The following is a 27,814-nucleotide window of genomic DNA, read 5'->3' as shown; positions in this document are numbered from 1 at the left end:
AATAACAAAAGGTAGGTCTGGAGGAGGGATAATTGGTAAATTTGAAATAAGTGTGAAATGCGATAAACCATAAGGCATAGGAGCAGAATTAGGCTATTCAGCTGATCGAGTCTGGTCCACCGTTCCAATTTGGCTGATTTATTATCCCTCTCAATCCCAGTCTCCTGCCTTCTCCCCGTAACCTTTGGTGCCCTCACTAATCAAGAACCTGTCAACCTCCACCTTAAGTATATCCAACAATAATGTGCAATTGCCAGCGGAAAAGAGAAAGGAATGTGATATACCAAGGAAAATAAATTATTTAACTCAAGATTAAAGTAGGGGTCTAAGCCCATAGCCTTGAGGTGCACCTGTGTTGGTAGTCGGGATGGAGATGGAGTCTCCAAATGCATCACTGGTGAATTGGTTTATTACTGTCACAAGTACCAAGGTAATTGCAGACATCCCACCTCTCCCGGAAGTTCCGGGAGTCTCCCGCAAATTAATAGTGGCTCCCTGATGCCCGCAAATTATATACAATGTCCCGGAAATTGATTTTTTTGAGAGCAAGAGAGCGAGCGCAAGAGAGCGAGCACGAGTGAGAGCGACCACGAGAGAAAGAGCGCGAGAGCAAGAGAGCGCGAGAGAGAGTGAGAGCGAGAAAGCAAGAGCGAGAGAGAGAGAGCGCGAGAGAGCAAGCGTGAGAGAGCGAGCACGTGTGAGAGCAACCACGAGAGAGAACGAGAGAGCGCGCATGTGCGCGAGAGTGAGAAAGCAAGCTCGAGAGTGAGAGAGAGAGAGCGAGAGCAAGAGCGAGAAAGCAAGCGAGAGTGAGAGCGACCATGAGCGAGAGAGCATGCGCGATAGAGGGAGAGTGAGAGCAAGAGCAAGAGCGAGAGAGTTCCAAAAAAAGTCAGAGTGGCAGAGTGTTCCAAAACAGAAAATATGAAATGTACGTCACCCCAGACTACACTAAAGTGTACCCCTGCCTAACAGGGGTCAAAATAATGACAGTGTTGCTCACTGCACTGTTTGCAACAGTGACTTTTCTATTGCCCATGGTGGGTTAAGACTGTAAAAGACATGTTGAGATGAGTTTAACAGGTGTCATTCGTTCATTAGCATAGCTAACGTTATTTAAACTAGCTGGCTAGCTGCTAAGGAGCTACTCTATTGCAGACATCCCACCTCTCCTAGAAGTCTCCGGCAAATTGATGATGCTACCTCCCTGAAATGAGTTTTTGCAGGGTGGGATGTCTGTAATTGAATCCATGTATACCATCCATCAAGAGCATTTCATCTCATCAGTGCATTGAGATAGTACAAGGGAAAAGATCATTAACAGAGTGCAGAATTCAGTATTACAGTTACAGCGAAAGGGCAGGCAGACAAATAATGTGAAAGGCCATAAAGTAGATTATGTAGTCAAGAGTCCATCTTATCATGCTATGGTACCATGTTTCAGAGGATGTCACTGAGGGTCTGTGTTTACGGATTGGACTATGGACTGTGAAATCTTTCAGTCTTCTGGTGTTTATATTCTGTGTTTACGCCCTTTCTTACTCTGTTGCCAAGGGTAGGCCTCTATGTTCGAGTGGGATCTCTTTCTCTTGATGCTGTCAGAGGATGTTATCGAGATTCTGCACTTATGGATAGGACTATGGACTGTAGACTTGTATCAGTCTAATGGTTTTATACTCTGCATTTCTGCCGATTCTTTCCCGTTGGCACACTTTTTTAGTTTTTTTTTGTGGGAGGAGGGGTGTTGGGGGTTGATGATCATGTTGCTTTTCTCTATAGTATGGGGAGGTGTGGGTCTGATGTTTTTTCTTTGAATGACTCCATGATTTTCTTTGTTTTTCTCAGTACCTGGAGAAGATGAATCTCAGTTGTATACTGCATACATACCTTGATAATAAATGAACCTTTTCAATAATCTTATGATAGTGGGATAGAAGCTGTACTTGAGCAGGTGATAGGTGCGTTTATACTTCTGTATCTTCTGCATGACAGTGTTGGGGAGAAAGGAGAATGTCTTGGGTAGGTGTCATCACAGGGCACATAGCAGTGAGGTGGATGATGATTACTGAGGCAGCAAGAAGTACAGACAGAATCTATGCAAGAGAGTTGCTGAGCTGCTGCCCACGGCTGGGATACTTAGCCGGAACACCCGGAGGAAACTCACACTGTTATGGGAGAACGTACAAACTGCTTATAGACAGCAACGGGAATTGAGTTCTGGTGGCTGGCACAGCAACAGCACTATGTTAACCATTATGTTAAAGTATTGGTTTATTTGGGGTCTTTTTGTTTCAAATTATGTCAAAAGGTCATGACACAGAAACATTTTCTCTTTAATGGCAACATGAAACTTTCTCTTCTGATTTACGTTTTCTAAATGAGGTGAATTTTCTTGAGAGTGAAGCTCAGGGAGCTGATTGATTTGCTCAGGAGATTGTTTTCTCCTTTGCCTGTATTGCCCTTCAATCAGTTTAGCATATGCACAGTAGATTTGCCTAAGATGGATCAGAAAGCATTTTCAGGGAATTGTGGAGCATGAATTTTGAATGAGGTCTCATGAAGGAAGCGAGTCTACATCAGAACCATACATTTTTTATGACAGAGAAATGATATTCCAAAAGACTGGATACATGTTCAAGGAAATATTGTTTTGGGATAATGTTAAAGTTTGTCGTCTTTTGCGTCTTGGTTGCTTGCTGATTATGTGTAGTTTTTCATTGATTCTATTGTATTTCTCTGTTCTACTGTGAATGTCTGCAAGAAAATGAATCTCCGAGAAGAATTTGGTGACATATACATACTTTGATTATAAATTTACTTTGAACTTTGTCCAACAGGAACGAAACAGGCACATACTAGAAATGAAAATCAATGCATTTTTATTCCCTCAAGTTGATTCTCAGGGCAGACCAATCAGCTTCTTAAATCCAATCTGCTATTAGATAATAACTGGATGGTATCCCCATGCCAGCCCATTGTTCCATGACCCTTAAACTTGGCAATTAAAGAAAAACACCTGTGGTTGGTCATTATAGAAGAGTGAATGACGGCGTTGCTGAGGCAACTGACTCAGAATCAAGTTTATTATCACTGACATATGTTGCGGAATTTGTTGTTTTGTGGCAGCAGTACAGTGCAATACATAAAATGTGCTATAAATTGCAATAAAAATATTTTTAAGAACTAGATAAGAAAAAAAAGCAAAAAATTAGTGAAGTAGAGTTCACTGGTTCATTGTCCTTTCAGAAATCTGATTGTGAAAGGAAAGAAGCTGTTCCTAAAAGGCTGACGATATGCTTTCAAGTTTCTGTACCTCCTCTCTGATAGTAGTAATGAGAAGAGGGCATGTCCTGGATGGGGAGAATGTATGGATCTATTTCTTTTAGAGCAATAACCTCCCCCCTTAGCATTATGAATTAATCTGTTGTACGCATGTCTCTCTCTCTCCGTCTCTCCACACACCAGTTAAAGCATCACGTGTGTGCTTTTTATTTAATAGATATATAGTTGTGCACAGACACAAAAAATTGGTGACAAGTACAAACCTGCATGTCAGAGGATATCACGAACTGCACTGACAGTTACGGGACAAAATAGTAAGAGCTAAACAGCATGAAAAAGCCAAAGGACCCATGACTAATAGTGAAAAACGTGCTGAATTTAAAGTGAAAGTAACATGGCGATGGCTTCAGTCAGCAAGGTTGATGAATTTGATAGTGCTAATGAAGGCTGGGAGTCATATATCAAGATGGTGGAACTGTATTGTAAAGCAAACAATGTGGAGTAGCAAAATAAAGTCCCTACACTTCTTAGCTTAATGGGTGCAAGAACGTACAGTCGCTTACACAACTTAGTAAACCCTGCAAAGCTAACAAATAAGATGTTTGACAAAATTCTTACAATTTTACAAAATCACTTGAGCCCTAAACTGCTGGTAATAGCTGGGCGATTTAGATTTTACAAAAGGAAGCAGTCAAAAGATGAAAGCATTTCAGAATACATTGCAGAACTGCGCAGACTTTCCCAATACTGTGACTTTAGAGATGCATAAGGAACAGGCTTGTATGTGTTATGCATAGTCAAAGCTCTCAAAAGAGTCTATTATCCTTTATGTATTGAAAAGTGGAGGTCCAGCACTTCTTGGACGTGAATGGATGACATCAACAGGCAACTACAGCCCAAATGGTAGCACTAACCAGAGACTGGCACAGCTGCTTAATGCTAATGAGAAGGTGTTTGAGAAGGGAATAGATAAACAGATCGAAGGCTTGGCTACAAACTGCTTGGGATGCCAAAATGTTCAAAATGCATCCCCACAGGCAGTGCTACACCCATGTGAGAGTCCGTCTTCACCACGGCAAAGAGTGCATATTGCCTTTGCTCAGCCATTCATGGACTCCATGTTTCTGATTGCTGTGGATGCTCATTCAAAGTAGCCGAAGGTTATACCAATGAAGTCAACCACATCAACAAAGACTGTTCCCACTCTGAGGACTAACTTTGCCAGAAACGGCTTAACAGAACAAATTGAGAGTGACAATGGACCACAACACAAGTCAGAAGAATTATGACTGTTCCTGAAGAAAATGGCATCAGACATTTAAAGTCAACTCCTCACCACCCAGCAGCAAATGGGTGAGCTGAAAGGTTTATCCAAACTTTCAAGAAGTCCATTAAAGCAATGGACGAGGAGGACATTTCTCTACAGCACAAGGGGGACAACATACTTTTTGTGTTTTGGAACTCTGTTCATGCAATGACAAATCAAACACCTGCAATGCTGCTCACGTCCAGGAATCTGAGAACTCGCATATACCTCCTGAAGCCAGATCTATAGAGGGAAGTGCAGAATAAACTGTTCACTCAGTTGCCAAGTGAAGCAGCAAGAAGCTTCAAGATTGGACAGGAAGTCCTAGCACTTGATTACTGAGGGGTCAAGTGGACACCTGATAGGATAGCTACAAGAACAGGTACACTGTGCACACTGATGTACGCAGTGGATTTTGGAGATCAGTTATGTGGACCAGATACCGGATTCTCAACTAGAGAATACACCTGAGTCGACTGCATATAGCAAGATGGACACATAACAGCCCACTGACTTCTCTTTCAGAGATGGTGTCAGTGACAGCAACATGGCACCGGAAACTGAGAACGTTGTCTTAGAGAAGACACCTGCCAGACCTGATGCCACTCCACAAGCTCAGAGACGTGACAAGAATGCTATCATTGACAGGAAACCTGGCAAACCTGACGCCACTCCACAGGTCCAGAGGCACTATCCTGAAAGAAACAAAGCTCCACCCAAAAGACTGAACTTTTAGAACTGCGAAGTTAGTTATGGACTGTCATTGTGAAAACATGTTTATTAGGAATATGGGTTTATGAAAAGGAAATTGAATGTTTTGTACATATACAATTTTATATTGCATTATTCTCTCTGTGTCTCTGTCTCATATGCACACACCAGTTAAAGCCATCTCCCGCGTGTGCGTTCTTGATTTGATTGCTATGTAGTTGAGCACAGACGCAATAGTTGCCCCCGTTTTTGAGGCATCCATTAATTAGGCTGAGGCAACAGTTCCTTTGGAATGCTAGAAGGGGAGCGAGTATCTTGTGTTGGAATCGTGATGATGAAATTTATGGAGGCTGATCCGTTGAATGTTGAGGCTGGTTGGGTGGAAGTGGAGGACCTCAACTTTGTTTTGGTTGAAAGGAGAGCACAAGTGTGGGAAATTTAACAGAGGGAGTTTAGAGTCCTGCTCATCATGATAGAGAGGAAAGTTTGGCTGAGGCACACTGGTATGGACAACATTATCATCAGAAAAGTTGCAGCAGAATCTGTGGAACAGCAACAATGCAGGAGTGGAACCCGGTTACCTCTGTTCTCTTGGTCTCTACCCCATCAAAGATCTTCCCCGGGTTACATCACATCTCTGCACAGTTAAAGATGCCTATCTGTTTTTCCGTGAACCCATGGAAAGCATCCAGCCCAGTTGGGGTGAATGACCGAGTACTAAAGACCAGTGCTGATCAACTGGTTTAAGTGACAGAAACATAGAAAACCTACAACACAATACAGGCCCTTCGGCCCACAAAGCTGTGCTGAACATGTCCTTACCTTAGAAGTTACCTAGGGTTACCCATAGCCCTCTAATATTCTGAGCTCCATGTACCTATCCAGGAGTCTCTTAAGAGACCCTATCATATCCACCTCCACCACCGTCGCCAGCAGCCCATTCCACACACTCACATCTCCTCTGTACCCACTTCCAAGCAACTTAAAACTGTGCCGTCTCATGCTAACCATTTCAACCCTGGGAAAAAGCCTCTGACTATCCACACGATCAATGTCTGTCATCATCTTATACACCTCTATCAGATCACCTCTCATCCTCCGTCGCTCCAAGGAAAAAAGGCTGAGTTCACTCAACCTATTCTCATAAGGCGTGCTCCCCAATCCAGGCAACATCCTTGTAAATCTCCTCTGCATCCTTTCTATGGTTTCCACATCCTTCCTATAGTGAGGCGACCAGAAATGAGCACAGTACTCACTAAGTGGGGTCTGACCAGGGTCCTATATAACTGCAACATTACCTCTTGGCTCCTAAACTCAATCCCACGATTGATGAAGGCCAATGCAGTGTATGCCTTCTTAACCACAGAGTCAACTTGCACAGCAGCTTTGAGTGCCCTGTGGACTTGGGTCCCAAGATCCCTCTGATCCTCCACACTGCCAAAAGTCTTACCATTAATACTATATTCTGCCGTCATATTTGACCTAACAAAATGAACCACTTCACACTTATCTGGATTGAACTCCATCTGCCACTTCTCTTCTTCATCCTATCAATGTCCCACTGTAACCTCTAACAGCCCTCCACACTATCCACAACACCACCAACCTTCGTGTTATCAGCACATTTACTAATTCCCTCCACTTCTTCATCCAGTTCATTTATAAAAATCACGAAGAGTAGGGGCCCCAGAACATATCCCTGAGGCACACCACTGGTGACCGACCTCCATGCAGAATATGACCCGTCCACAACCACTCTTCGCCTTCTGTGGGCAAGCCAGTTCTGGATCCACATAGCAATGTCCCCTTGGATCCTATGTCTCCTTAATTTCTCAATAAGCCTTGCATGGGATACCTTGTCAAATGCCTTACTGAAATCCATCTACTGCTCTACCCTCATCAATGTGTTTAGTCACATCCTCAAAAAATTCAATCAGGCTCGTAAGGCATGACCTGCCTTTCACAAAGCCATGCTAACTATTCCTAATCATATTATGCCTCTCCAAATGTTCAAAAATCCTGCCACTCAGGATCTTCTCCATCGCAAACCTCCCCGCCAGGATATTGGTCCCCCTGCGATTCAAGTGTAACCCGTCCTTTTTGTACAGGTCGCTGCTGCCCCAGAAGAGGTCCCAATGATCCAGAAATCTGAATCCCTGCCCCCTGCTCCAATCCCTGAACCACACATTTATCCTCCACCTCACTCTATTCCTGTACTCACTCTCACGTGACACAGGCAATAATCCTGAGATGACTACCTCTGTGGTCTGCTTCTCATCTTGCTTCCTAACTCCCTGTAGTTTGCTTTCAGTTCCTCCTCCTTTTTCCTGCCTAAGTCGTTGGTATCAATATGTAGCATGACCGCTGGCTGTTCTCCTTCCCACTTCAGGATATGGTGGATGTGATCAGAAACATTCCAGACCCTGGCACCTGGGAGGCAAGCTGCCATTCGTGCTTCTTCCCTGCATCCACAGCATCGCCTGTCTGACCCCCTAACTATAGAGTCCCCTGTCACTGCTGCCATCCTCTTCCTTTCCCTACCCTTCTGAGCCACAGGGCCAGGCTCTGTGCCAGAGGTGCAGCCATTGTTGCTTCCCCCAGGTAGGCCCCCCCCCCCTCAGCAGTACTCATGCAGGAATACTTATTCTCAAGGGATACAGCCATAGGGGTGTTCACAGAGATCTTTAACCTCTTACTTCAGCAGTGTGAGGTATCCACCGGCTTCAGGCAGGCTTTAATTATACTGGTGCCTAAGAACAACCTGGTAACTTGTCTCAATGACTATCATCCCACAGCATTTACATCCACTGTGATGAAGTGTTTTGAGAGGTTGATGATGAAATATAACCTGACTGAGAAGTGACTTGGATCTGCTCCACTTTGCCTACAGACACGGCAGATCATCAACAGATGCCATCTCACTGGCTCTTCACTCAACCCTGAAACATCTGGACAGCAAGGATGCAAACATCAGGGTGCTCTTTCTCGACTACAGCTGGGTATTCAATACTATCACAGACATCCCACCTCTCCCGGAAGTTCCGCGAGTATCCTGTATATTAATAGTGGCTCCCTGATGCCCACAAATTATATACAATATCACGGAAATCAATTTTTTTGAGAGCGAGCGAGCGAGAGAGCGCAAGAAAGAGACAGAGCACACGAGCGAGAGAGAGAGAGAAAGCAAGCGACAGCGACCATGAGAGAGAGGGAGAGAGCGAGAGCGCCATGGGAGAGTGTTGCAAAAAAAGAAAATATAAAACATACATCACCCCAGACGTCCCTATAGTGTACCCCTGCCTAATAGTGGTTAAAAATAATGACAGTGTTGCTCGCTGCGCTGTTTGCAACAGTAACTTTTCTATTGCCCATGGTGGGTTAAGACTGTAAAAGACATGTTGAGGTGAGTTTAACAGGTGTTATTCGTTCATTAGCATAGCTAACATTATTTAAACTAGCTGGCTGGCTGCTAAGGAGCTACTCTATTGCAGACATCCCACCTCTCCCGGAAATTGATGGCGCTACCTCCCTGTAATGAGTTTTTGCAGGGTGCGATGTCTGCTGTCATCCCCTCAGAACTAGTCAATAAGCGCCACGGCCGTTGCCTCAATACCTTCTTGTGCAATTGGATCCTCAATTTCCTCACCTTGTTGACTCCAGTCAGTTCAGATTGGCAAGAACGTTTCCTGAACAATATCTGTCAGCACAGGTGCAGCGGAAACTGACAATGTTGTATGCTCTTGACTGTGTGGTTAAGCACAGCTCCAGTGCCATATTTAAGTTTTCTGATGACACCACTGTCGCTGGCCAAATCAAAGATGAAGACAATTCAGGTATAGGAGAGAGACTGAAAATCTAGCTGAGTGGTGCCACAACAGCAACCTCTCACTCGACACAAAGCCAAGGAGCTGATTATTGACTTCAGGAGGAAGAAACTGGAGGACTGTGAGCCATTCCTCATTGGAGGATTGGTGGTGGAGGGGACAAACAGCTTTAAGTTCCTCAGTTTTATCATTTCAGAGGATCTGTCCTGGGCCCAGCATGTAAGTGCAGTTATGCATTTGTTGCAGGAAAGCAGCATCAATCATTAGGGACCCCCACCACCCTGGTCATGCTCTCTTCTCACTGCTGCCATCAGGAAGAAGGTACAGGAGCCTCAGGATTCATACCACCAGGCTCAGGGACGGTTATTACCCCACTACCTTGAACCAGAAGGGATAAGCTCACTTGCCCCATTACTGAACTCTTCCCACGACCTATAGGCTCACTTTCAAGAACTCTTCATCTCATGTTCTCAATATTTATTGCTTATTGATTAATTATTAAATCTTTTTTCTTTCTTTTTTGTATTTGCATAGTTTATTGTATTTTGCACACTGGTTGTCAGCCCTGTTGGTGCGGTCTTTTATTGATTCTATTATGGTTATTGGACTTATTGAGAATGCCTGTAAGAAAATGAATCTCAGGGTTGTATATGGTGACATATGTACTTCGATAATAAATTTACATTGAATTTTTCTGATTCTTCTAAAATTTCTCAGTTCTAATACAAGCAAAAATCTCCACAAATGTTACTTGCCCTTGTGAATACTGTACTTCTAGCAGTTTCTGTTTTAAATTTAGATTTCCCACATCTGCTCTGTTTTGGCTTTAATTACAGATGTATTCAGTTCTCTCTCTACTCAACTAGATAAAACATCATCTCTTGGGTACGAGAGCTCATTCAGCTGACCAGCTACCCTAAAGACATGGGAGGGAAATTGCTATGGCTCCTTGGTTATAACCTCCACCTTCTTGGAAGAGCTTTGGGTTGCAAATAATAAAACCCAATCACACAATGGAATTAGCAATTCTTGGACCAAATCAGCAAGAAGAGCTGTAGCTGAGATTTCAATAAAAAGATTAAGGAAGCATGTGTTGATGATTAGGGCAAAAATGGAAAGTTGAATTTCCAGCATCTGCAGATTTTCTCGTGTTTGAGTTGAAAGCAGAATATCTCTGTGAGTTGGAATGGCTGGAAATTGTGCTTTTATGAAGCAGGAAGTAAGGTTTGTGGAGCATTTCTGAATAGGGGATTGCTTGGGGATGTTTTATTTAACTGGGTCGGGAGTGGGAGAAGGTGTGGCGTAATATAGTGTTTATTTGAAATATAAACTTACAGAGGCGGAGAAATGTTACATGTGAAACAGGGCAGATTGTCTTTAGGAGAGATGAAGTGAGAAAGTGCTTCTCCATAGCAAGATAAAGGAAGAATGCTCTCTGAAGTTGGTCAGAGTTGCAGAATTGGAGGATGAAGTACATTTGTGTAAGACAAATTGTTTCCAAATCTTTGAATTTCAGGATGAAAGAAAATATATTGATATGGATGCAATTAGAAATGTGATGGAGGTTAGGGAGATACGATGTATCTCTATTGGTCCAAGATTGGAAAGGGAGTAAAGAGTAATTGGGTGGGCGACAAATCATGTGACTCAAAGCCCAAAGCCGAGCCGACCATATGACCAAACAGCTGCTCTATGTCACGTGAGTACAGACTGTCATGTGATCTGCCAGGTCAGGTTGCAGCCGAGGAGCGCGAGCGGCGTCTCTTGGGCAACGCGCGCTGACGTCCCGCCGCGAGGAGCGGCCACAGGGCTCAGGCCAGTGCGAGCCGGAGGGGAGTGCGGGTCCCGAGGCGCTCCCTCAACCCCCCAGCTGCCGATCCCTCAGCCCGCTCCTCCTCCTCCTGGGACTTTAGGGGGTGGGTGTAACCCCAGCCGTCGGACCCGCTCCCTCTCTGGCTATCCTTCCGCTCTTTCGGCCGCGAGTCCCCGGGCGACGCCGGTGTCCGGCGGCAGCGTTCACTCTCCGGAGCCATCTCGGTGCTGGGCGGCGGTTTCTCATGCCAGCTGTCGTGTGGAAACCCGGTGTCCTTCCCCGCACCGCGTTTCATCACCCCTTCCCATCGGATCACTCGCCTCCCGAACCTAGACCTCTCACCTTCTGCCTCTTGAGCCACACTGACTGTCGTTTCAGTAATAGTTGTATTTAAACACAAGATATGTGCATGTTCCCGTGGACTCCACCCTTCTCTGCATCTACCCCCCGCCAAGATCATTCTATTCTGACTGATGCTCATTTCTTTCCCTGTCTATGTGCTGTACAACCCTTCAAGATACATCATATCTTCATTTCTCTTGCTCATTCCTTTCTCCGTATCTGTGGTCTACGATCTTCCAAGATTTTTGTGCACCTCAAATTGTCTTGCGCATCTTCTCTCTCCCCCCCCCCCCGCCCCCCGTGGCCTGTTATCCAACATGGTGTTTCAAGGTGTTTGTACATTTGCATCTGTTTCTGTTCCCTTTCCCTGTTTCAGTGCTCTACGCACTCCAAGGAAGTTTGTGCATCTTCTGCCTAACATTTATTCCGTTCCCTGTATATGCGGTGGATAACCCTTACGATGTTGAACATCTCTATTTCTATCTCTTGCTCATCCGTTTCTCCGTACGTGTGTACAATCTTCCAGTGTTTTCGTGTATTTCTAATTCTGTCTCCCTGTGTTTGTGGTCTGCAATCCTCTAAGGTGTTTGAGCACCTCCAGTGGTATCTATTTGTCCTTCATTTCCCTGCTTTAAGTGATTCCAGCCCTCCAAGACCTTGTACATTTCCAATTCTGGTCTGTAGTTCATCCTTTTTCCAGTATCACTGATGTACAATCTTCCATAATATCTGTGGCTTATCCCTGATTTTACTGACATCATTGGCTTTTTGGTGCAGAGGTTTTGGAATTTCCCTACCTTTTCAAGATGTATTTGAAATCCATTCTTTGATCACAATTTTGGTCATCTGCTCCAATATTTCATTCAGTGGCTCAATGCCCTTTTAAAAGTGGTGTCACCACCATAGTCTGGTTTTATTAAATAGTTGCATTATTCTATTTGCCCACATTATATTATCATCCATGTACTGTGTTAAATAACAGCTTAAAATGTCATAGGCATTCACAGAGTAGACGCAGGATTTGGTATATCATATTAACTGCAAAAGTATCTTGTTTACATTAAACATTGCCTTATGTCACTTTGAAGTTCAGGTTTGCATTCCTGATTACAGACGTACATAGCATACAATATAGATTTATTCTCTGTACCACCAAAATAAGTTTGTGTTTCTGTGTTGAAGATTGTAGAAATGCATTTTTGAAATTATGCTATTTATCTTCAAAATATGAAGTGACTGATTAACTGTGGCTTCACCTTGTACACCACTGCATACAAGCTAAATTGAGTTCTGTAATGTTCTTGCAAGCAAATCAGTATCCAAGTACAGGTTAAGTTGCTTTGAGTGAATAGGTGCTGTAGAATCTGGAAGTGACTGTAGCCCCTAAGGAATTAAAACGTTTTGGATATTTTTCATTCTGGAAGCTACAATTCATGGTTTTCATTCATAGTCTAAATTGAAGTTTCATATTGGAGGCTACATAGCATCCACAACAGGCCCACCAGACCCAAGAACAGTTACTTTTCCCAAGCAGTAAGGCTGATCAATACCTGCGCGAACTAACTCCACTATTTTAAATTTAAATAACTACTTTATTATTTCCATCAATCTCCTTGTGTACAGCCTAGCATCACTTTATGGACATACAATCAATCTATGTATGTGTGCTATCTTGTGTATTTATATCTACTTCTCTTTAATTGTTATGTTCCTTATGTTTTTGTGTTTATTTGTGCTACATTGGATCCAAAGTAACAAATATTTTGTTCTCTTTTACACTCGTGTACTGGAAATTATACTAAACAATTTTGAATCCAGAATATCTCAGCTTGTCATTATGAATGTCCCAGCAGTGCACAGTCCTGTAGATAAAACTGAATAACACTGCAGCCAGAAGGAAAAATGAGATGCCCAACACTGCCTTCTGTCTTTATTATCATGAGTTAAGAGGTAGAATAGTGAGCAAAATGGATTATTCTGAAATATTCCAGCACACTTGTCATTAGGCTTCCATATTCTATCTTCCACCTGAAACTGATCCAGAAACAGCACCCCACCTCCATGTAATCTCCTTGTACTTCTCACTGCCTCAGTAAAGCAGCCAGCATAATCAAAGACGCCATCCATGCTGGACATTATTTCTTCCCCACCCCCACCCTGCCCAATTGGTAGAAGATGCAAACATTTGAAAGTACATATCACCAGACTCAAGAACTGAGTCTACCCCACTGTTATAAGACTATTGAATGGCTCCTAGTGCAATAAAATGGACTCGACCTCACTGTGACATTGAACTTTATTGTGTGCCTGCATTGCCCCTTTTCTGTAGCTGTTGCACTTTATTTCCCATTCTGTTACCTTGTACCTTTTTTAAAAAATCTTTTGCTACCTCAATGCACTGTGCAATGATTTGGTCTGTATGGACAATGTGGGATAGCATGGTTATCTCACGGTTAGTGCATCAACTTGTGTTGGTTTATGGTTAGGTAATGTCAATTTTCTTGCTCATTTCCAATTTTTATGCTCTTGCCATGCTCCTTACATTTGTAACCCTCTCCATTGGTTCTTGCACATCCATTGTTTTAATCTCAACATACAGTTCGCAGCAGCTCTCCATCTTGAGTTTTCTTCTTTTTAGGATCCTCTTAAAACTATTTGCTTTGTCTCAATATTATGGTTGTATGTCAATTTTTTTAAATGACAGGTATCTTGGATTGATTTACTTTCATTAAAGGTTAATATGACAAATCATCTCTCCTGTATGTTTCATAAACAAAATAACGCAAGTATGATCTTTCAGCAGGTAATTATATGCCTGTTGAATCAAATTTGCAGCACTGGGTAGCAATGGGTTCTCAGTGGGTGGAAAAATCAAGCCTATTAATGAACAAGTATAAATTAAACAAGCAATCCAATTCCATTTTTAGTGTCCCAATGCACATATCCAAATCCAATCTTTGTTCCCATTGACCTATAATTTTATAATTATTGAAACATTTAATTGTTTTTTTAGGTGTGTACTTGAGAAAAGTAGCCATGATTCACTTGAGAGTTATTGCTGCAAAATGTAAACCACAGGTCATCAATAGGTTTGCCCAGAATAATGCAGCAGTATTTCTGAGAAGTCTCTGCAGTTTTTCTGGAACTTCAGAATCTTCGCTCAATGGAAGTAATTCAAATTACCTTGAGGAAATGTTTGATGCCTGGCTTGAAAATCCTAAAAGTGTACATAAGGTAAGAACTGCTGTTGGTTTCCCAAGTTTTAAAAAAACTGTTTTTATTCCTTTGAATATTTTTGTAATTGAGAAGTTTTGGCTAACTTGAAGAGTAATTTGTTAATTAGTTAATTTTACTTGTGTTGGTGAAGGGACACATTTCAGTATTCATTATTGTCATTTAGGCTGTAGATGAACCTTCCAAAAGCTTTAACAATGATAATATTTTGCTGATATTTTAACGTAGTTTACGTTATTGTGAGGAATGGAGTTAAAGTGCAGTTTATCATATACTGAGCAGTGAAAAATAGAATGACATTGCATGACCAAGATAATGTAAAGGAGCAGCTTCAATGAATCACCTCCTGAGTTACTACTCCGGAGTTCCCCTTTGCTTAAACCGGTTGTTAATGGTTTTGTCATGACTGTCATCTGTAATTTTGCACATAACTCTGAAGTTTGAACCCTGATTTATAGAGTTAGCTGTACTGTGGTTATGATGCTTGACAGTGTAGCTCTGTTGTGATTTTCACAAAAAGCCAGGAGACCATATTATTGCTGTGATTGGAGACTGTTGTACACTCATCTTGTCAAGACCTGCCAGTGAGTCTTTTTCTGAGCCATTTGCGAGATAATCTTGGGATTGCTTCTGCCTCAGGAAGACTTCTGTTCAGATTGTTTTGAAGTATTTGTATGGAGGTCTCTTCTTTCTGCTTTGCCACAAATTCCCTATACAAGTTCTGTTTTGGGAGATAGTGGTTTTCCAACTAAAATTCTGCTGATATTGTTTTCCACATCAGTTCTTATTCAGTCTTTTCTGGCCTACATTGGCTACAATTTTCCCTGTCTCTAATTTAGAATTCTCCTCCATGTATTTAAATTCCTTTGTTGTTCTGGCCCAACCTATTACTTTGGTAATAAATTCACTTAGAGCTTTGAGCTCAGTGACATTCTCAACAACTCATTGGTCCCACAGGCCTGGAAACATTTGTTAACGTAATCTCTATATTACTATCTGCTTGATCAGTTTGAGCTTTAACATTTCTGAACAAGCCATATTCGATGTGATCTGGGTAATCTTACCTGTTCCGCACAAGTCGTCTTGGCAGTACAGAAAAAGAATGTTGGGGGTAATACACACAGAATGCTGGAGGAACTCGGCAGGTCAGGACCGGATGAAGGCTGTCGGCTCAGAATGTTGAGTCCTGTTGAAGGGTCTTGGCCTGGAATATTAACTGTTTATTCATTTCCATGGATGCTGCCTGACCTGCTGAGTTCCTCCAGCTTCTTTTGTGTATTGCTCTGGGTTTCCAGCAACTGCAGAATTGCTTGTATTTAAAGTAAAAAAAAAAGTCAGTACCTTTCTTCAGCATTTGTGAATGAATTCAGAGGTTGTATGACTCAAGACCGCAATACTTTGAAGTGAAACTATATATTGGCATCTTTCAACACTTTAGCACCTCTTTTTAATTTCAATGTACACATTTTGTTTAAAAATGATTATATTTAAGCTGTAGAAATCCACAGGCTAGCGGCAAACATTATGTTCTGAATTCCCATAGTTATGCATTCCCATACAGAAGTATGGAATGCACCGACTGCTTACTTGGTTTCTGCACTTGCCATCAAGTCCAGGGACATTCTGTAATAACTGTCTGAGGGGGTCTTTAGTTTAAACGTATAACATAGCCCCATTTGCTGATGTTCATTAAAATGTTGAGAGCTTTAAAAATAATGCTGCTGTTTTAACTAAATTTATTTAACTTTCATTTTTTGTTATCTCTGATTATTTGGAAATGGTGCAAAGGTTTTTGATGCCAGAAACTATCAGAGGGTGACTCTTGACTATGACCAAGGTAGTTAGGAGTCGTGAGACCTTGGAGGTTGCTGTAGCCACAGGACACATGCAGACAGGGTCGTTTAGTGGTTAGCATAGTGTTTTATAGTGCCAGTGACCCAGGTTCATTTCTCACCACTGTTTGGAAGGAGCTTTTTTTTTTTGCGGGTGCTCCAGTTTATTCCCACATTCCAAAGATGTGTGGGTTAGTAGGGTAATTGGTCACATGGGTGTAATTGGGTTGCACGGATTTGTTGAGCTGGAAGGTCCTGTTACTGTGCTGTATCTCTAAAATAAAACAATACACTCCAGTTGGAGGGCAAGGTAACCCACTACCTGGGCCCTCATGCTGCCATGTGTCAAGTGCTTCAAAAGCAAGGCCACAAGATGTAGTATTTTGCTGATAGAAAGATTAGCTGATAGTGCTCTAATATGAAAAAACTGATCAATGGCACTTTACTAATATTAGAAGTTGCATCTTTCTGTTGATATTTTAAAAAACATGTAAAAAGATGTGCACAAAATTTTGTCTTTCTTTGAACTGGTGCAGGATAATGTCAAGAGGTTTACTGTTGGTTCCTCACATTCTTCATTTAGGATTGCTTGGATAGCTGGCGTTAGTCATTTTACATTATACCAATGTGGAAATATAAGATAATCCATTGCGCTTGAAACTTAGTGCTGGACTTGCAGATTTTTTATGCACTTTGCTTCTTTTAAGATGTCATTTAATGGTATAATAAATACTCCAGTGTGCTTGAAGGAGAAAGAGAACTGGACCCCTCCAAAGTATGAGCATAGGAAACTTGGTCCCTAGTAAGTTTGAAGGGAATGCAAGAACCAGCACCCAAAGAGCCAGATGCAAAACCATCACAATTTCTGAACAGGTAGCAGAATATCAGACTTTCTGTGCTTGGTGTGGTTTCATGTATCCCAGCAAAGTGATGTTTCCAGTTTGATGGGAGTTCAGGAAAAGGGATCCTGGTGACTTTGAAGACAGCTGGCAAAACCGGGCTCTGAGTTTGAGGTTAGTAGACCCTCCTTTGAGTGGGGTTGACCATGGATGTTGCATCCTAGCTGTCTATGCAAGCCAGGGCAGTATGATATGGAGACCAGGCTGTTACCCATGCGGCAGGTTCCCCTTCTCCACGCAGCTGTTGGATCCAAATGAACAGCAGACAGCAATGCAGTTTGGTACCAACGGCGTCGCAGGAGTTGCTAGTCAGCATTAAACTCAGCTCAATAAGCACTGAGTTTCAGAGAAGCAGGGGAATTAACAATATTTTGGTGATGTTAATGATTTTAATTAATACACATTTAATTTTAAATGGACTTTATTGTTTAATGACAGGCCATTCACCTGAATTTCTAACTTATCTAACCTCCTTATCTGTAGCTGGACCTGCTCAGTGTTCTTTAAACTTCACTTTTCCAGTATTTGCAAATTTGCTTTTCACTTATTGTTTATATCTCTGCTCATAAGTGTTCATTTTAACTGAATAAAAACATTGAAGATAGCTAGGGCACTTGATTTGATCTTGCTATCTCTTTGTTTTTTTAAATCATTTTAACTTTTAAGTGTTTAGGTACATAAACTGGCTCAATAAATGATAAGAATGTCTGATAAGTGCAAGTAGCATAGATTAAATTCAATGTTCAAACAAGAGTGTTGTGTTTCAGTAGCATTATGATTCATGGTACCAAGCCAATTTTGCCACTATCATTGGTAACATGTTAAAGTAGGGGTTCCCAACTTGGGGTCCATGGAGCTGAGAACCCCTGTGTTAAAGCATTGTCATGAATATTATGGGATTCATGTCTGGTCTTGTGAGTTTGGGGTTGAAGAAACAAGGGTCTGTCAACAAGCTTGTTGTTCTTTCAGTGGAATTGCATGTTACACTTATTTGTCACTGGGGAAAGTTAAGTTTTAAAAATTTTCTTGTCTTGCACCTTTCCTGCCCTACACTTTTGTTTGCTGCATGCTGCCATTGCTTGCTTTGCTATTTTTCCACACTTCTAGTTCTGTATTCATGACCCTTTATATTGGAGAGAGAATGATGCATAAAGACATTTTCCTCCTGAATTTGGAAGCTTGGTCATGTGATGCTACATAATTGAGTTAAGAATTGGAATGGACCTCATTGGCCAAGCAAAGAGAAATCCTCAGCCTGGGGCTGTTTCTTGATTTTTTTTCAACTGTTGAGTACTGTAAATTGGCACCTTGTAGTCTTAAAATAATTTATTAACTTCGGGGATGTTTGCAGCAGTGCTGTTAGATTGCAGCTTAATTGCAGCAATTTACAGCTCTTCATTATTTGTAAGTTGGTGTCAATATCAGCTATTATTTTATTCTCATCAGGGTTTCTTATTATCCTTCTGAGAATGTTGGTCAATGCCGATTATGGTTAGTGCTACTGGTTTGCACTGAAAGAACTCTAGGGTTGTACAGTCTGGTTTATTGTTCACAGCATCAGATTAAGACAGATTAAGTATTCCAGTGTGACTTTAGTGATTATTGTTCTATTGGCAAATACGGATCTTGTAAATTATGCTGCTTTGTTATATGTTCCCATTTACATTGTTATTTTTTCCCATAAATATTTGACAAATTGCTTTGTAGAATTTAAGTTTTACATTTTATGTTGTTTTCTGGATCACTTGGACAATAGCAATACCTTCTTATTCCTCCTGTTTATTGATATGCAAGACCCAGTAAAGTGCCTTGGAAAGTGTTTTAGTAATGGACAGCGCCAACATCACCAACATTGTAAAGCAGACTGCAGAGTGGCTGAAGAAGATCGACAAAACCAGATTCCCTGGTAAATTTAAGACATGGCTGTATCAATATGGTCTTCTACCAAGTCTGCTCTGGCTTTTCATGGTGTGCAAGTTCCCCATGACCACTGTTCAAGGGATCATGAGGAAAGTCGACAAGTACCGTTGGAGGTGGCTGGGGATCCCCCCAAGATTTTCTTCGCTGGAGCCCTACATAAGATCAGGCCAGCTACAGCTACCTTTGTCATTGGTAGTGGAGAAATTCAAGGTGGCAAAGTGTAGAGTCGTGTTAACACTGAGGGGCTCTGATGACAAGCTAATAAACCAAGTAGGAGTCACAACAAGAGCAGGAAGAAAGTGGGCCAACAATTCGGCCATAGACCAGCTGTGAGCTCCCTGCAATTGAAAGGTGTCATCAGCAACCCATGCCTGAGACAGCAAGGCCTTGGCTCTGCCCACTTCCAACAATGGGGGAGTGCAAGTGCAAGGGTCCAGGCAGAGGTACGGAACCACAAGGATGAAAGGTGGGTATCGAAAGCAGTAGCGTTGGGGTCACAGGGTGCCTGGATAAAATGGGATCTCCCCAAGCACAAGATCACTTGGGCAGAGCTTTGGAGACTGGAGCTCTTCTGCATTTCTTTCCTCCTGCAGTCTGTGTATGACACTCCCCCTTACACCATAACAACTGCACACATTAGGGCTGAGAGAGGATCCTAACTGCAAGCTTTGTGGTCAGCAGGGTTCACTGGCACATGTACTATCAGGATGCAAAACAGCTTTAACACAAGTTCGGTATAGGTGGTACCACGACAAGGTTCTTCTGTACCCTGCTGACACACTGGAGCAGGAGAGATTTAAAAAGAGAACAGTTAGCAGAGAGGCAAACAGGGCAGTCATCTTCATTAAGGAGAGGACCACGCCAGTCATAACAAAGAGGCTTAAATCCAATCTGCTGCAAACTACCAAATCATAGGAGATGAGGGTCAATGTGGGGAGGAAGCTGCGGTTTCCAGAGGTGGTGCAAACCACACTTCGACTAAACATCGTACTGGGGTCCACCGAAGACAAAAAAAAATCATTCTAGTGGAGCCCACAGTACCCTGGGAGGAAGGATGCGAGGAGGTTCATGAAAGGAAGGCCCTGAGGTAACAGTCCTTAGTCCAGGAGTGCAGGGACAAAGAATGGCAGATGTGGCTATTCCCCGTGGAGATTGGCTGTAGAGGGCTCCCAGCAAGGTCAGCATTGAGGTTGCTGTTTGTGTTGGGCCTTGATGAAACGAGCAAGAGCCAAGCAGCTCGCAGGATGGAAGATAAAGCAGAAAGAGCTTCTTGCTGGATGTGGAGCAGGCAAAAGGAATTGAGCAGGAAGTCAGGAGCAGATGGGCGATGACTTGGCCACTACTGCTGACCCTCCAACTGGAGAGAGTAGTGGTTACGGGTCAAAACACTCTATGAAGGTTGGGCACCACCTGGTGACATCTGCTCCTGGACAAAGACTGCAGTTACCTCATCAGCTAACTGAAGAGAGCACCCAGGTGTATGATGCAAGTCTTTGCAGAAAATAAGTTTTACATTTTGCATTATATTTTCTGGATCACCTGGACAATAGCAATATCTATTTAAAGCTGCTGTTTATTGATTACAGCTCAGCATTCAATACAATCATACCCTTAGTACTAATCAACAAGCGCTAAACCTGGGCCTCTAACTCTCTCTGCAATTGGATCCTTGACTTCCTCACCAAGAGACAACAGTCAGTGCGGATCGGAAATAGCATCTCCTTCTCACTCACATTCAACACTGGTGCGCCTCAAGGGTGCGTGCTTAGCCCTCTGCTCTATTCTCTCTACACCTACGATTGCATGATTAGGCACAGCTCAAATGGCATCTATAAATTTACCAATGATACAACTATTGCTGGCAAAATTTCAGATGGTGATGAGAAGGTGTACAGGAGTGAGATAGATTGGCTGGTTTAGTGGCATTGCAACAACAACCTTGTACCCAATATCAGTACTGAAGAATTGATTGTGGACTTCAGGAAGGGGAAGTTGAGGGAGCATGCACCAGTCCTCATCGAGGCATCAGCAGTAGAAAGGGTGAGCAGTTTCAAGTTCCTCGGTGTCAACATCTCAGAAGATCTATCCTGGACTCAACATATTGATGCAATTACAAAGAATAGACAGCAGCTATATTTCATTAGGAGTTTGAGGAGACTTGGTAAAAGATCTTAAGACATAGGAACAGAATTTGGCTTTTTGGCCCATTGAATTTGCTCCACCATTGCTTCATGGCTGATCCATTTTTCCTCTCAAACCCAATCTCTTGCCTTCCTCCTGTATCCCTTCATGCCCTGACCAATCAAGGATCTATCAACCTCTGCCTTAAATATATACGTAGCCCCCTGGTAAGCCTCAGGCTTGCTCAGCTCACTTTCGTCTAGGGGAAGCAGCCTTTGGCCCCGCCAAACTGGGTAATTAAGTTTGTGTGGATGCTGTGTGATGTACCCCATCCCGCCAAATAACAGACAATACACCATATACGATTGAATGATTACAATTTATAGATATTACTGGAACTATGTAATTAATAGAGATAAAATATAACAGGAAAGTAAAAGGTGCCAAACTTATCAAAATTCAACCTCTTCGTGCACAAACAGTTGGAGCTCTAGTAATGGTCCTCTTTTCACCATTCGATCCCCTCTGACCACCTTGACCCGCCACCTGGGACCAACCACGGTGGTCGACCAGACGCTCCACATGAGTCTGTCTTTGTCTCCTCTCCTCGCCGAAGACCCTGGACCTCGGACTCTGGCTTGGGGTCTGCCTCGTCGGCCAGCTCATAGCATCGTCTCCACTCTCTCTCTCCCCATTGCGCCTTCTGCCCAAAAACCCGCGCATCACAATAGCTTACAGACACACAAGAAAGAATAACATCTATCCCAATTGGTTAGCAACTGAATACAACTCCCCCTATAACCCAAACAAGCTGCTAGTGAGAGAACTTTCTCAGCAGTTAACATAACAAAGAAGCCATTTTGATTAGCCTACGCAGTAACATAAAAGAAGAAACCCCTTACATACATAAAGACTTGGCCTCAACAGCTGCCTGTGGCAATGACTTCCATAGATTCACCTCTCTGTGTTTAAAAAAAAAAAAAAAAAAAAAAAAATATATTCCTCTTCATTTCTGTTCAACCAGCATGTCCCCTCTATTCTGAGGCTGTGTCCTCTAGTCTTAGATTCTCCCACCAAGGGAAACATCTTCTCCACATCTACTGTATCAAGGCCTTTCGCCATTCAATAGGTTTCAATTAGGTCACTGCTCATTCTTCTGAATTCCCTCAAATACAGGCACAGAATCATCAAATGCTCTTCATGTGACAAGCCATTCAATCCTCGAATCATTTTTGTGAACCTCCTTTGAGCCCCCTCCAGTTTCCGCACATCCTTTCTAAGATAAGGGGCCTAAAACTGCAAACAATACTCCAGATGAGGTCTCACCAATGCTTTATAAAGTCTCAACATTACATACTTGCTTTAGTATTCTAGTCCTCTGGAAGTGAATGCTAACATTGCATTTGCCTTCCTTACCACAACCTCAACCTGCAAATTAACCTTTAGGGAATCCTGCACAAGGATTCCCAAGTCCCTTTGCACCTCAGATTTTTGTATTTTCTCTCCATTTAGAAAATAGTCAATCCTTTCATTTCCAAGTCTATAGAGAAGTTACAGACTATTGCTTGTGATGAACAAGGTATTTAGTTGTTTTCCTTGTTTCATTGGCCACAAACCAGAAGTTGCTGTGATTCACCTTTGGCATCTTATTGGTATTTATAGTTTTTTAAAATTATTTATTGCAATGTATTGCTGCCACAAAACAGCAAATTACATGACGTATGCCAGTGATATTGAACCTAATTCTGATTCTATTTTTCCTTGTAGTCTTGGGATGCATATTTCCAAAATTCCAACATGATTGTATCAGGAACATTGTCAGATAGTCTATCCCCAAAGGGAAGCCTTCAATCTCATCAAGGGAGAATGGCAGCCTCCACAAAAGTTGAGAAACTGATTGAAGATCATCTAGCTGTACAGTCATTGATTCGAGCGTATCAGGTAAGATTTTTCTGCATTGGATACATCTTTGAACTACAAATTTTTCTGACTCAATTAACAATATTTGCCAAAATGGAGCAACAGTGATGTTCTTTAATAGCAGGTTACACATTAGTTTTATGTAAAGTTGATGACCTTTATTTTTCACTATGCAAGCCCAATGGTCTTTTTCCTAAGTGTTATTATGGTTATAAAGAAGGTTCTTTTATTATTTTTTCTATCAGTTTTTTTTGTTTAGTTTCACTATTATCAACAACTTGCATTTATACAGTTCATTTTAAGGTACACTGTACATTATAGAGATAGTCACACCCCAAAATCGATGTTGAGCAAAAGGGAGGAAATATTTTCTTAAAGTTTTATGGGTGATATTGAAATGTTATAGAGGATGGAAGGCTGACATGAAGTTGTTAAGGGAATACCAGTACACAAGATATAGATATTGAAGGAGTCACCGTCAGTGTGGGACAGGGGATGAAAGTTGTTTACAGGAGGCTGTAATGAGGAAAATCAGGTTACATGGAAGCCAGTGAGAGTCAGGGAGGACAAAACACCGGATGAGTTATGGTACAGACAGTTTGGAAATACTCAAAGTTAGAGGGTGGGAGGGAGTCAAATCACAACTAATGAAGATAACATATGGGGTAAATTCCTATATCAGATATCACACACTTTTAATACATGTTAAAACTTTTCTGCTTCGAATCAATAATGTACGTGAACTTATATTGTTGAAGAATATCTTTCCCGTTGTAGTAATGTGAGAGCGTGAAGGATAAAAGTAGGAGTAGGTAAATAGTTCCCTCATGCCTACTGTGCCATCGCCTAACTAATTTTTACCCTTGGTGTCATTTTCTTGCACTGACTGTGCTTTAATGTGAGCAGTTGTACACAATTCTGTTTGAAAGCATGCTGTAAATTTGAACATTTGTTCTTGCAGATTGAAAAATATCTCCCTCTTTTGTAACATGCCTATCATCTGAATTTTTTTCTTCTCACCTGCGTTTCACCTTCCTTGGTGCCCCTTCTTCCCTTTCTCCCACAGTTCACTGTCCTCTTCTATCATATTCTTCTTTCTCCAGCTCTTTACCTTTTCCACCTATCATCTCCCAGCTTCTTACTTCATTTCCTTCCCAACCCCCCTTCCGATACACACCTGGCTTCACCTATCACCTAGCTTGTACACCTTCCCTACCCCCTCAACCCCACCTTCTTTAATCTGGCTTCTTCCCCGTTGCTTTTACAGGCCTGATGAAGGGGCTTAGCCTGAAACATTGACTGTTTACTTCCATAGGTGGTGTGTGATCTGCTGAGTTTCCCCAACCTTCTGTGCATGTTGCTCTGGATTTCCAGCATTTGCACAATTTATTGTGCTTATCCCTTCCTCTTTTGCAACATGCTTTTCAAAATGTGGAAATTAGCAATGTCAGCAACACAATGCATCAGCCAGCTAAACAGAGAATATCATTCTCCGTTACAAGCCCCGTTATATCTAGGAAAACCAATAGTAGCAGTCATGTGGATAGGGTAATTCTTTACTTCCAACTTTCACTTTAAAACATCAGCATTGAAAGGCACAAAGAATTTCTGAAACAGGAACCTGTGGTTGCTAAATTTGTTGGGTGATAGGAATAAATATTGATGTTGCATCCAGGTGTTGTGTATACGGGCAAATGGTTTGTTCACCTGTAGGCGCATGGAATTACTTCGAGTTAAATAGAATCAGAGCTGTTAGGCACAGTTGCACTGGATTGGTCTGGCTCAGCAAGCATTCTATTGTGTTAAATAGAAGTAAATTAAAACTTAGATGCAGTTGCTGCAGGTATGATGGAACTTACGAGTTCAGCTTCCTGTTCGGGATCATCTAGTAGTGTCAAGAATTATCCATATAATTTCATTCATTAATATAACTCCTTTAGCTCTTTGACACTATTACTACAAAGCTTCCTCTCAGCTCAGTGATGTTGAAATTTGCAGAATTTCCTACTTGTAGGTATTACTATTCCAGCTATTATTAAACTTATAAATGATTCAACAGAAGTTCAAGCTTTATGTGCATGTTAATTTAATGCATCACTTGGTTTTAAGTGTTTGCTTCATTGAAGTGAATTAGACTTTGTTAAAATTTATCACTACAAAGGGAAAAGTGAGAGTTTGATGCCCAGTGTATTTTTCTAGCCTTAGTTGTGCAGAAATGATCAAAATTTTTTTGCTATACAGGCTTTGATTATGTGTGTTGTCGGTGCCACAGTAACGTAACGGTTAATGTGACACTATTACAGCTCCGGGCATCAGAGTACGGAATTCATTTCCAGCACTGTCTATAGGAAGTCTGTATGTCCTTCCCATGAGTGTGTGGGTTTCCTCCCACATTCCAATGATGTACCATTGGTTAATTAACCATTGTAAATAGTCCTGTGATTAGGCTACTGTTAAATAGCTGGGTGGTGCAGCTTATTGGGCCAAAGGGCCTGTTCCATGCTGTATCTCCCAATTAAAATAAAAACAGTTAAGCACTACTGACGTTTTTAAAATTGGACTGTAAATAGTCAGTAATGAATTTTGGCTATCAGCCAAGTTTGCTATGTAACTTTGTAAATATTCTATATGTCACTGTACCACTAAGAATACAGGAAGACTGTATCTTGAGGCTAATCAATGTCCTTATGAAGTTAGTATTGCTTCAAGTTATTGTAGAGTACATGGGTTAATTTAATTGCACTTGCTAAAATTATGTCCCAGTTACTGAAATTTTGGAGCATGAATTGTACATACACAACTCCTGACAACTCGGGACCCACTCCTGTGACCATGGTGATTACGTCCTTGTGTAAGTTGTTCTGTTTGAACTTTATGCATAGGAAGGCGTGAAAGGTAAATGCTTTATGCTGCTGCCTCATTGTTTTGTCTTGATCAGAATATCACGATGCATTGGAGTGCAATATATGTATTTTAATGGAAAATTGCTCTTAGACTTGATGGTTCATAAAGCTAGTGAATTCCTGATTTAGAAGATTCATGAGTGATCTAACCTGGATAGGTTCCATTCAAGCTGTGGAAGTGGTAAAACCGCACAATTGTAAAGGCTGGTTCTTTCTCCTCCCTTTCCCTACAACTTCCTTTTACAGATCCGTGGACATCACGTGGCTCAGCTAGATCCATTGGGAATCCTAGATGCAGACCTGGACTCATGTGTTCCAATTGATTTAATCACTTCCTTGGATAAACTTGGTAAGGATTAGCTGATTATACAAGTGCATTTTTTTTTTTACTCTGAGTTAAGGAATTGTACAGCACAGAAACAGGCCTTTTCATCCATTGCATCCATACCAACCTTTTTGCTCATCTACACTGGGGCCTTATCCTTCTATGCCTTCCTACACAAGTACCTGTCTTAATGTTTCTTAAGCATAGCAATTGTATCTGCCTGTACCACCTCCAATGGCAGTGAGTTCCATGAATCAACTGTATATAAAGAAAATCAAATCTATCTTCTCACGTTAAACCTATGTCATCTTGTTTTTAATATCTCTATCATGGGTAAAATATTCTTATTACTTGTTCTTTCTATACTACTTACAATTCTGTATACCTCTATCAGATCACCCCTTCAGCCACCTTTATTCCAGGGAAAATAAGCCCAGTTTATCCAAGTTATCCTTAAGACTCAAGTTCTCCAATCCAAGCAGCTTCACAGTGAATCTCTTCTGAATTTTTTCCAGCAATCAATTCCTCCAGGAACTTGAAGCAATCAGAACTGCGTACAAAGTGTAGTCTAAACAATGTTTTGCAAAGTTGCGACATAACATTCCAACTTTTAAAATCTTATTGGCTGTATCTCCTCCATTTTCTGTATGTCTGCACTCACCCCATCCTCCTCCTGTCACAACAGAGATAAGGTTCCCCTCATCCTTGCTTACCACCAATTGCCTCCATATCCAGCACATCATTCTTCACAATTTCCGCCATCTCCAGTGCAATCCTACTACTAAGCACATCTTTCCTTTCCCCACCCCCCCCCATCCTCTGTTTTCTGTAGGAATTGCTCTCTACATGACTCTCTCAAAGTATATTTATTATCAAAGTACATATGTCACCATATACAACCCTGAGATTCATTTTCTTGCGGATATACACAGTAAATCCAAGAAACACAATGGACTTCAGTGAAAGACCACACCCAACAGGGTGATTAATGTGCAAAAGGCAATAAACTGTGCAAATACAACAGAGGAAAAAAAGCAATAAATATTGAGAATATGAGATGACTCCTTGAAAGTGAGTCCATTTGTTGTAGGAACATTTAAGTGATAGGGTAAGTGAAGTTGAGTGTAGTTATCCTGTCTGGTTCTGGATCTTGATGGTTGAGGGGTAATAACTGTTCCTGAACTTGGTGGTGTGGGTCCTGAGGCTCCACTTATCACTCCCCACTGATTTCCCTCCTGGCACTTAACCCTGCAAGCAGGACAAACGCTACACCTCCCTGTACGCCACCTCCCTCGTTGTCATTCAGGGCCCCAAATAGTCCTTCCAGCTGCAGTTGCACTTGACCTGTGACTCTTTTGAGGTCATCTCAAGGTATGTGGCCT

At 41.8% G+C, this 27,814-nt stretch overlaps 1 protein-coding gene across 1 annotated transcript in view; it reads left to right on the top strand.

Moving 5' to 3' along the window:
• The first annotated feature begins 10,847 nt into the window (after positions 1 to 10,847).
• ogdhl (oxoglutarate dehydrogenase L) overlaps positions 10,848 to 27,814 on the top strand; it is a 101,283-nt gene continuing 84,316 nt past the window's right edge. The window contains exons 1-4 of the mRNA XM_072282823.1: positions 10,848 to 11,039; positions 14,292 to 14,512; positions 23,052 to 23,225; positions 26,354 to 26,456. Of these exons, the coding sequence (XP_072138924.1) occupies positions 14,315 to 14,512; positions 23,052 to 23,225; positions 26,354 to 26,456 (475 nt within the window). The 5' untranslated portion in view covers positions 10,848 to 11,039; positions 14,292 to 14,314. The remainder of the gene's footprint in view (positions 11,040 to 14,291; positions 14,513 to 23,051; positions 23,226 to 26,353; positions 26,457 to 27,814) is intronic.

This window comes from Mobula birostris, chromosome 18 (genome assembly GCF_030028105.1).
Source record: "Mobula birostris isolate sMobBir1 chromosome 18, sMobBir1.hap1, whole genome shotgun sequence".
NCBI lineage: Eukaryota > Metazoa > Chordata > Chondrichthyes > Myliobatiformes > Myliobatidae > Mobula > Mobula birostris.
The sequence above is the reverse complement of the archived record's forward strand: the minus strand, read 5'-3'. Positions and strand labels throughout refer to the sequence as shown.